We start from the raw sequence: 10,471 nt of genomic DNA, 5'->3' as shown, positions 1-10,471 counted from the left end.
TGTTTCTTATATTAATAAAGTTCAAAGAAAAAAACAACGAAGTGAGTCACGTGACCAAACAGGTTGTGACGTCTCTGGGAAACATGGCGGCTCCCGTCGGAGCAACGCTGCTTCTTTAATCCAATTTACTCTTTTAAACTTTAGGGCTTGTTCTGCTTTTATTTAGCTACACACTGTCTCGACGTGTTGTGGCAGCTGTAGCAGAGATGAAGACCTTTTGTGGAAGAGCCAACCCGACCACTGGAGCTTTAGACTGGGTGGAGGAGAGCGAGGAGTACGACTACCACCAGGAGATAGCCAGGTAGCACTGAGCTAGCACCCATTGTAGCTCCACTGCAGTTTGAACGGTTACAGTAAGCAAGTTGTTAAAATAACTAAAAAATTGTCGTTCTGAATTCAAAGTGTTGTCATATGTCCTGTAAGAAAACGTTATAGTAACATGTCATGTGAACTTGCTGTTTACGTTTGCAAACAAGTAAACCGACTTTATTTCGACGTGGAGGACGGTTTAGTATGTTTGTGTTGCGTTCATGAACACATTTACACTTCTACTTCTCCAAAGAGCAATACTACATTTATGTGACTACATAAGTTACTAATATACATTAGATTAAATACACAATAGTAAATTTAGGACATAAAACCGACTATACTTTAAACAATTCTTCTTCTCTTTCGGCTTTTCCCATCAGGGGTCGCCACAGCGAATCATCCTTCTCCACCTAACTCTATCATGAACATCTTCTACCCTAACACTAGCCAACCTCATGTCCTCTGTCAAACATCCATATATCTCCTCCTTGGTCGTCCTCTTGCCCTCCTTCTACCATCCTTCTACCAATATACTCACTATCCCTCCTCTGAACATGTCCAAACCACCTCAGTCTGGCCTCTCTGACTTTGTCGCTAACACAGGCAACGTGAGCCGTCCCTCTGATGTACTCGTTCCTTATTCTGTCTAACCTGGTCACTCCTAAGGAGAACCTCAACATCTTCATCTCTGCTACCTCCATCTCAGCCTCTTGTCTCTTTCTCACTGCTACCGTCTCTAACCCATAGAGCAGAGCTGGTCTCACCACTGTCTTGTACACCTTTCCTTTGAGTCTTGCTGACACTCTTTTGTCACACAACACTCCTGACACTTTCCTCCACCCGCTCCAACCTGCCTGCACTCTCCTCTTCACCGCTTTTCCACACTCTCCATCACACCGAACTGTTGACCCCAAGTACTTAAACTCCTGCACCTTCTTCACCTCAGCCCCCTGTAACCTAACGCTTCTACCTGGATCCCTCTCGTTCAGACACATGTATTCTGTCTTAACTATACTTTAAACAATTACATCAGCAAATCGGTAAATCCGCATTAATACATAAGTGATTATCACATGTAATAGAAAAGCACTAACAGGGAGCATTTCTCTGCACATTGAGTCCTTTTACTTTTGTTCCTTAAACTATATTTTGATGGAAACACCTTAAATGTAAAACATTAACACAAACATCTTGTGATTGATATATAAATGTTTTTTCTTTCAGGTCCTGTTATGCTGATATGCTGCATGATCATGACAGGGTGAGTTTTGGACAACACCACTGCCTGAAAACAGTGTTCATGTTCTTACAGTATTAAGAGGTTGACACTATTTTCACTGTTTTTATATGGATGTAAACACCTATCATCCATAACTAATTCAATGAAAAGGTAAACCCAGTTGAAACTGGTGTCTCAGACTAGTTGTTATGTCCGACCAGTAATCCAACACCTCAACTTATTTAGCTCACTTTAAGACAAAGGAAGGTGGCATCACTTCTTCATCTTCACTGTTTAAAAGCTAGAAGTAGGTTTTTATTCTTTTATTTCTTTATTCTTGCTTGAATTGTTGCTGGCTGATTGGTTAGTCCATGTTACGTCACTGCAGGGCCTCTGCTTTTAGTCCATGTGGGAACCTTTACTACATGCTACCCCTCTTCTCTTGTTCAGTCCTGTCGGCCTGTTCACTAGATTTTGTCAAATAAAGGCAAAATGCCCAAAAAACAAATTATGGAACAACTAAGTTTCACCACAGAGCATTCTCTAACATCATTCCCCCTTTTCAGAATAAGAAGTACTACCAGGGGATTCGGGCGGCCGTGTCCAGAGTAAAGGCTCGGGGTGAGAAAGTGATCGTCCTAGACATCGGCACGGGGACAGGCCTACTGTCCATGATGGCTGTCACTGCTGGAGCAGACTTCTGCTACGCCGTGGAGGTACTGATTCTTACATGTTCTTGCTGGGTACAGCACATTGGCACGGGCTCCCTCAGTTTCCCCAAATACTGGTCTGTGTGGAAGGAGATTGGTTGTTTCTGATTGTTCCAGTGTCAAAACTGAGAAATAAAACTTTTATGATAATCTAAAATCACCACGCTAAAAAAACAGTACATGCAGCACTAGTGAGTGTGCTGACATCACTTCCTTTTTTACTATGCTGTGGATGCACAGAGGAGCTTCAGGCAGTTATAACTGTTTATTGATTCATTTAATGATTAGTTTTTGAAGCCTCCGTTTCCTCTGTGTCTGCAGGTTTTTAAGCCCATGGCTGAAGCAGCTCAGAGTATTGTGGAGAAGAACGGCTTCTCCGACAAGATCAAGATTATTAACAAGCACTCTACTGATGTTACGGTGGGGCCAGGTCAGAGAGGACACACACACAAAAGCTGCACAGCATGAATGCAGCTGACATTCTCATGGTGGGAATTGATACATGTCGGATTTTCTACAACGAGTCTTTCCTCATTTTCTTCCTTTGTGTTGTATTTATGGTTTATGAACAGATGGAGATATGCAAACCAGAGCCAACATCCTGGTCACAGAACTGTTTGATACAGAACTAATAGGTGAAGGAGCTCTGCCCAGCTACGAGCATGCTCACCAAAATCTGGTCCAGGTGTGTGTGTGCTCTGTTGTTTTGTGTTTTATAGAATTAGTTTTAGTTGAATCTTAAATTTATGTTGGCTGAAGTGAACTTCAGACAGCGGGTTCAGATCTGTCCCCTCGTGTCTCTTCAGCTGGGCTGTGAGGCAGTTCCTCACCGCGCCACCATCTACGCCCAGCTCGTGGAGTCGGAGCTGCTGTGGAGCTGGACTCAGCTGCAGCCAGTGGAGGTAGAAGGAACCCATCTGGTCCCACCGCCCTCGGTGGGCCGCTGCGCTGGAGCTCATTCAGTGTGCGACATCCAGCTGAGCCAGGTGTCTCCTGGGAGCTTCACCCCACTGGGTCCTCTCTGCACCATGTTCAGGTATGAAAGACAGACAGGTTCTCCTACACTGTTGTCTCTCAACATCAGCGTTTCATTCCGTGCTCCCCCTCCCTCGCAGTGTGGACTTCAGTAAACCAGTAAGCAGCGCCTTCCAGTCCCACTCCTCCCAGTTTGTGGTTCAGTCCAGTGGTCGAGCCCAGGTTGTCCTGTCCTGGTGGGACCTGGACATGGATCCCAGTGGAAGCATTGTGTGCACCATGGCTCCCAGCTGGACATACCCTGAGCCGAGGATGGCTCCGGTGAGTCACACACCAGTGTTAAGATCCTAAGGGTTCAGGCTCCCATCAGTCTGTGTTAATGCTGTGCTGTGTTGTGTTGTAGTGGAGGGACCACTGGATGCAGAGCGTGTACTTCCTGCCTGTGGAGAGCAGGGTGACGGCAGGAGAGGAGCTCAGTTTAACCGTCTGCCATGATGACTACAGTCTGTGGTACAGCCTGCAGTCTCACAGGTACAACAGCTCAGAGACTAAACACCACAAGCCTGACATGACCCAGTAGGGGGGGTTGAGTCAATGTTGCAGCACTGGGACGTCTAATTACCAGCTGTTGTAAAGACTGTCATGTCCTCCAGACACAGCTGTAAACATGTTGGTACTGTCAGGTGAACGGTCAGGTTCATGCATGTAGTCTGCTGTGTCTCTCATATCATCAAGAGTCCACAGTTGGTGTGGGACACGCTAATAAAGGTTGAAAAACTTTCAGTTAGCATAGTTTTAGACTCTTTGTCATTTCTGTCCCTCAGCTGACCTCACGCTGTATGTGAATGTTTTCAGCCAGCAGGATTCGCACACTCGAGCTCTTCCCTCTCGGCCATGCTGTACCTGCCAGGCTCACCTGGTCTGGACGCGGCCTCGCTTTGGCGAGCTCAACGACAGGCAGCGGACAGAGAGCTTCGTCAGCGCACTGCGCAGCGTAAGTGAGGGCGAACCTGAGTCCAGACAGTTTTTCAGAGACTTAATGGATATGACGGATCTCTCATTAGCTGCTTTGCTGACTGCAGGTTCTCAGAGAGGACAGCGTGTGTCTCGGGATCAGCGATGGAAGTCTGCTTCCTGTGTTTGCTCATATGCTCGGAGCCAAGAAGGTATTGTGCTGTAACCACGAGGACACACGCTCAACCTTCATAAACCAAACCCTCTGACTTGTATCTCCATTTGCCTCTACCCAGGTGTTTGGTTTGGAAAACTCCAGAATGTCCAAGCAGGTTATTGAGCAGGTGAAGGACTATTTTACAGCTTCATTTCTGAGAAGTGGCAGATGCTTCTTGATAGTTTTGCTCTTTTAGGTTTTTTTAACACAGTTCTCCAGGGGCAGGTTAATAAGTGCTGACACGACATGTTCTTCTTTGCAGGTGTTGGAAGCCAACTCACTGAAAGGAGCTGTTGAGCTGCTGGAGATCAGGCCCGACCAGCTGTGCAGCAATGACTTAGGAGGAAAACAGGTGATCATGACAAATGTTATTGATCCCTGTGGAGAAACTGCTACAAGTGTGTCTGTGTTTTGTCCTCAGGAGTCAAACCACTGTGTGCAGTGCTTTCTGTCACCGTGTACCACTTGTTAGCACCACAGTTGGTAATTCCACGACCCACAGTAGTTAATTTGAATCTAAAAATCCCAAATGAACACAGATACTGTGACATTTGTTAATCTAACATCAACAACTGTGTCAAATGTGCTGTTTCTCACACAGATCTCAGTCCTGATGGGTGAACCGTACTTCAGTACCAGCCTTCTGCCCTGGCACTCCCTGTTCTTTTGGTACTGTCGGACCGCCCTGGCAGGGCTCCTGCTGCCCAACGCCACTATCCTCCCCTGCTCTGCCACGCTCCACATGCTGGCTGTGGAGTTCCAGGTGGGACGGGCGGGAATGGTTTCACATATATACAACATAGAAGGCAGCATCAGATCCCGAATGTAAAGTTCTACTGTGAGTCTAGATTTGCAATGAACGCCTCTTTCTTTACCATGTTAGGATTTGTGGAGGATAAGAGCACCATGTGGAACATGTGAGGGCTTTGACGTCACCCCCATGGATGAAATGGTCCAGGTAAAGTTTTAATGTCATTAAGTTCGCAGCGCAGACACTGGTAGAATATTTCATGTAGACGAAATGTCTCGACACAGAAAAGAGAATCAATAGAAGGGAATTCCTGACAAAGACGGACACCCCCATTTAACTCAGTTTATGTAATCAAGTTTAAAATGTCCATCTTACATTTAACAGGGGTGAAGTGATTTACTGAGTTTAAACTGCGACACAAGACTGTGGACATCTGTGTTGCAGGTTCACCTCCTCCCTCCTGTGTATCGATAGCAGCTCACTGGAGCCGTCAAGCTCGATATAAACAACAGCTCCATGACGTTCAGCTGTGTTAACTGAGACTTTACCTTGTTTTCACTAATGATCACGTACATTTCTTAAAAACTAAACCTGTCCCTTCAGAAATCTCTGGATTTCCGTGAGTCCCTCGAGGCGGAGCCCCACCCCCTGTGGGAGTACCCATGCCGTGCTCTGAGTGATTCTGCGGCCGTCATGACCTTTGACTTCACGCAGTGCGTCCCCCAGCAGCCAGTGAGCAGTCAGGGCTCGCTGCCTTTCAGAAGGTACCAATTCTTTCTGTCACTGTGGTAGAGCTGCAGGCAGCAGTGGTCTGATGTTGCTGAGTCACTGACCACTGGTTTAAATATCTGTTACAGGACTGGTCGTTGTCACGGTGTTGCACTGTGGATGGAGTATCACCTAACCACTGACATCACTGTCAGTGGGGGTCTGATTGGACCAATCAGTGAGCAGGTATCACCACCATTAATCTTTTTTCGATGTTTAACATATTAAACATGAACTTTTTTTGTCTCCTTATTTTGTCATGTTGTCCCAAAGGTGCGACTCAGTGGCAGCTTGAAGACTCACAGCCTAGTTTGAAAACAGAGCTCATTGTCCACTAGAGTTATGTTGTTAACACACCACTCACCAGGCAGCTTAACTGCTGTCCACACTTTACATGTGACCCTAGCAACACCAGTCCAGTGGGTGGGGAACCAGTCCACATTTGACCTCATCAGCTTAACCAGTGTGCCAGAACTGACGAAGCCACAGAACAGCACCTTTTCTGCGAGTCTCCGGTTGTTAGTGTTTGAATTTTCTGACATATGTGATGACTCCCTGTCTCCACCTCCTCCCACAGGGTGACTGTGAGTGGAGCCGACACAGGAAGCAAGGCATCTATTTCCTCAGGTCACCGTGGGAGATCTCAGGCGAGGGCCGAGCTGCAGTGTCTTACAGCTTCACCTTTGACCCCAGTTTAGGAGACATCAGGATGGATTTCAGCATGGAGTCTCACTGACTGAACTCTTAACGCTGCTTTTCACCTCAGTTGCTGCGTATTTAACTTTCAGCCGGTCTCGTCTTATTGTGCTGATGCTGCCATTTGTCTTTAATATTAACTCAGTACCTGAAGGACTGTACTGTCACTGTTAACATCCCATTGAAGTGTTTTTAAACTGTGTAAGATGAAAACTGTGGTTCAGTACAGTTAGGGACATAAAGTGGTATGTTTAAGTTATTACAGGAAAAACGTATGACTGACAGTTTCTGGAAGTTACCAGGTCACTGGTGTGGCTAAACCAAACGTGTTGTAGAAAGGTTTTATAAACTTTTATATCCTGTGTTTACTGTCTTTATTGGAAGATTGACATACATGAAGTTTACATCTTGTGAAGCAGGACTAGCAGAGCAGGGACTTTAGCGCTGGGCTCATTTGTCATGTCATTTGTGACAAGAGTCAGGCTTTAGTTTATCGAATTAAACACAAAAAGGCAACAACATTTCTTGTCAGACTGTCTTTAAACACATAAATACGCTTGAATAACAGTTTGTTCCTTTCCTCAGTGAACTCTCAGTAAGCTTAAATTCTTCTAGTTAACATACTATTGAGTGTATCATTATTTCAAAGAAGCAAATAAGAATTTTAAATGGAAAGAAGATGCATGTCAGTGCACGTAGGTACTTCAGGGAATTCTCACACCAGCATTTGCATAATTGCAGCGTCAGCATCAAAACAACGCTGGTGAGTCACTGAGGAAAATGTTGAGTCACAGTGCTGTTACCTGAAACTCAGTCAACAACACAACCACAACAGTCTTGACCTGAAGAGCGGCTTTTATGTTGCTGCTGTTGTGGAAGGAAAGGAAGGAATGTAATGTTTGTGAAGAGAGCAAGGAGCATGTTTCAAGCGTCCGTCAGCGTAGTGTTGTCCAGTACAATCTTCTCTCCTGGTTTGAATGCTGGCATCCCCAGGTATGGACAGCTGGCGCATCGGAACGCATCGCCAAGATAGCACTGCCACACACAGATGAAAAAGTTATTGTTGCTTCACGATGTTAACGGGTTAATGTGACAAAGAAGGAAACTAAAGAAGCTATGTACTCACACTTCCACAGGCAGATTTGGGCAGGTTAGGGGTCTGCTTCTCTCTACTCTCCTGCTCCAGCTCTTCAGCAAGGCCACAGGTGCTACACAGACAGACAACACGCTGCATCAGGTGGCGTTGAAACGCCTTCAAATCACAGATTACTGTACAACACAAAACATCTATTTTAACAACATGTTATTGCGCCCTCACCAGTTCTTGCAGGCTTTCTTCTTCTTTCCAGCTCCTTCTCCACAGCTCGGGGCTTTGAGGGAAGAGGGATCAGGTTTTTTCAAGTCATCTTCATCCAGCAAAGTGTCCGAGTCCACCAGATCCTGAGAGACGACAGAGAAGGGACAAAAAAAAACACACATTGTGGATGCAAAGGAGATGCCGGCACAAAGAGTCAGCGTTTCAATGTGCAACGACCCTCAAAAAAAAAAAAAGTATGGCTCAAATATCAAAATTAAACCTCTATCAAACTGTATTGGGAGACTTGAGTAATACAAATCATGAACTCACCACATCATCATCATTCATGTCATTAGCTGAGAGGGTCCACATTTTGACAACATTAGGATCCAGAGCAGGTTTCTCTGCTGAAGAATAGACAAAGGCAAGTATTAACTTTTTAACTCGTACCAGACACAGCAACAACAAACCTCCCAATGTGAATGATGAACCCACCTGGCTTAGCCGTCTTCTTCCCGAACGACAGCTTGATCTGGCTCGATGAGCCCACCTCGTAGTTGGGTTTGGAGGCAGATATGCGCACTCTAGACAGTGAGTTTCCTTGGTGACCGGTGAGGGACTTCAGCGCCTCTGGACTCAGTTCTGATTTACAGACCTTGGGTAGAGGCAGAAGAGCAAGAGGGATTTATTTTATGTCATCAACCTGAGGATCACGTGTAAGTTGATCCACTCACTTCTGTCACTGATGTGAAGCCCGACAGCTTCAGGGCTGACATCAGCTTCTCTGCAGTCCTCACATTCTGAGCTTCAGCTCCTGCAGAAGGGAGACAAACACGTCCAACACACAGTGAGAGCCAAAACGTAGTAGAGTTCCAAATGTGCTCGGTCACCATTAAAGACTTGTTTCTCTCACCACTAACTGGTTCCTCCAGAACTAGCCTCCCGCCAGGTTTCAGCACTCTGGCCAGCTCAGCTAGACTCTCTGTACTGTGGATAGATGAGCTGTCCGCCACAAGGCAGGAGAGCACCCAGTTGAACGTGGAGGCTGAGTGGGAAGCTGAAGGGAGGATGAGAAAGAACACTTTAACCGTGTTTAAGATAACTGGATGAGTCATGGCGTCTACATGTGTAACAACTGAACAATTCAGCTGCGGCCGCAGTTTGTGATTCATGCAAACAAAGACGCAGCAGGTCACTCACACAGCAGCAGTCTCTCCATGTTCTCCACCGACACTTTGCCGTCTGCGCCGACAACAGCTCCCAGCTCCTCTGCGTACTGTTTCAGGGCCGCTGGTGTGCAGGGCTGAGCCCAAACCAACAGCACCGCATCTCCTGCTTTAATGCCAAGGTCTGCCATGACGTGCTGCACAAAGTAAAGATGCACTGAGGGGGTTCTGTTTCTCAAAAAACAAAACAAGACTGTTCATGTCACTGAAATCACCTCCCGGTTGTCCAACCCCACACTATCACTGACAGCTGTAATGACTGTTTACATGGCAGTGTGCTCCATTATGATGCTAAACAAACATAAAACTGATCCATAAAGTCAGAACAACAACATTACAGTGGTGGGAACGTACATACTGTGGTACAGTATCGTGCCTTTTGCTGAAGTTGTTAAATGATGTTGCTATGCTCGATATGATAAGCCAGGTTAAATCCTTTGAAAATAAACACTGAGCTTCTACTGTGACATCAACACCCAACGCTCCCCACACCTCCATCACACCCTAATGTACATTTTCTAGGCCCAGCACTGGCTTCCTTCCTTCCCCAACTCTACAAAGACCACACACTTTCCAGTTCATTCCTCTTGTTCCTCTCTGAATATAAAGTGTAAAGTGGATTTTCAGAGACAAGATGTATTCCAGTAATACAGTCAAAGCTAGATCAGGATCTGGAGTGACGTTAACATATTATAAGAAGACAGTGTCTGATATTGGGTCTGATATTGTCCTGTTTGGTCACATGCAGACAATAAGAACCTGGTTAGAACATGCTAATGTTAGCAGCTAACATCTGATAACAACAACTACAGTTAACATGTTGTTCAAAAACTGCAGCATGACCTCGACGTTTCTCTCTAAACATTGTTTCTAGCCCACTTCGTTCTTTAAGAATAGTTGAAAGTCTTGAAGTGAACTAGTTCAGTTAATTAACTTGTGAACTAGTTAGTGAGGACGTGATAAGGAGCCTCGAGCAAACAACGTGACGCAGAAAACGCCGGTAACGTTACTCAACAACTTCAGCAGCGCGACGAGCCGCGAATAAAATACCCACTCTAGGTTTGTAGGATACTTTTCAAAAGCTTCTGGTTTCTAATTTGCTTCTCTAAAGGTTAGAATTGTAATCGAAACGTACTCTGTGACCTACCTGCTGTAGCTGTGTCAGCTGTATGAGCGTCAAGTTACATAAAGAAAACAACTTCCGGATTATATTTTCAAAATAATATCATTTGAGCGCGCAGCGGGGGGGAAGTAATTAAGTCCATTTACTGAAGTACTGTTCTGAGGTGTTATTATGGATGAACCACTTGTAATAACATAACATGGTTAAAAACTCTTCATCAGCT

General features: G+C 45.5%; 2 protein-coding genes across 4 annotated transcripts; one reads left to right on the top strand and one right to left on the bottom strand.

The window, feature by feature from the left end:
- The first annotated feature begins 78 nt into the window (after positions 1–78).
- prmt7 (protein arginine methyltransferase 7) lies at positions 79–6,964 on the top strand. The gene is made up of 17 exons (XM_026366187.1): positions 79–301; positions 1,537–1,573; positions 2,098–2,247; positions 2,563–2,671; positions 2,814–2,926; positions 3,048–3,277; positions 3,357–3,537; positions 3,620–3,747; positions 4,072–4,210; positions 4,299–4,382; positions 4,467–4,514; positions 4,650–4,739; positions 4,989–5,150; positions 5,271–5,345; positions 5,742–5,902; positions 5,996–6,092; positions 6,484–6,964. Exons 1-17 carry the CDS (start codon positions 207–209, stop codon positions 6,640–6,642), a joined length of 2,058 nt encoding a protein of 685 aa, XP_026221972.1. The 5' UTR covers positions 79–206; the 3' UTR covers positions 6,643–6,964.
- ciapin1 (cytokine induced apoptosis inhibitor 1) lies at positions 6,962–10,315 on the bottom strand. 3 transcript variants are annotated; one of them, XM_026366189.1, is made up of 9 exons: positions 10,273–10,315; positions 9,100–9,262; positions 8,813–8,956; positions 8,634–8,713; positions 8,395–8,554; positions 8,230–8,306; positions 7,921–8,042; positions 7,729–7,810; positions 6,962–7,637 (listed from the first exon to the last, which is right to left on the bottom strand). In XM_026366189.1, the coding sequence occupies exons 2-9, from the start codon at positions 9,254–9,256 to the stop codon at positions 7,527–7,529; spliced, it is 933 nt and encodes a 310-aa protein (XP_026221974.1). In that variant the 5' UTR covers positions 9,257–9,262; positions 10,273–10,315; the 3' UTR covers positions 6,962–7,526. The 3 variants fall into 3 exon arrangements, with proteins under 3 accessions (XP_026221974.1, XP_026221973.1, XP_026221976.1); XM_026366188.1 differs by having other exon boundaries at positions 9,100–9,293; positions 10,273–10,307; XM_026366191.1 differs by having other exon boundaries at positions 10,261–10,278.
- Between the last annotated feature and the right edge of the window lie 156 nt (positions 10,316–10,471).

Source organism: Anabas testudineus, chromosome 6, assembly GCF_900324465.2.
Source record: "Anabas testudineus chromosome 6, fAnaTes1.2, whole genome shotgun sequence".
NCBI lineage: Eukaryota > Metazoa > Chordata > Actinopteri > Anabantiformes > Anabantidae > Anabas > Anabas testudineus.
Note: the sequence above shows the minus strand (reverse complement) of the source record. Positions and strands in the feature narration are given on the sequence as shown.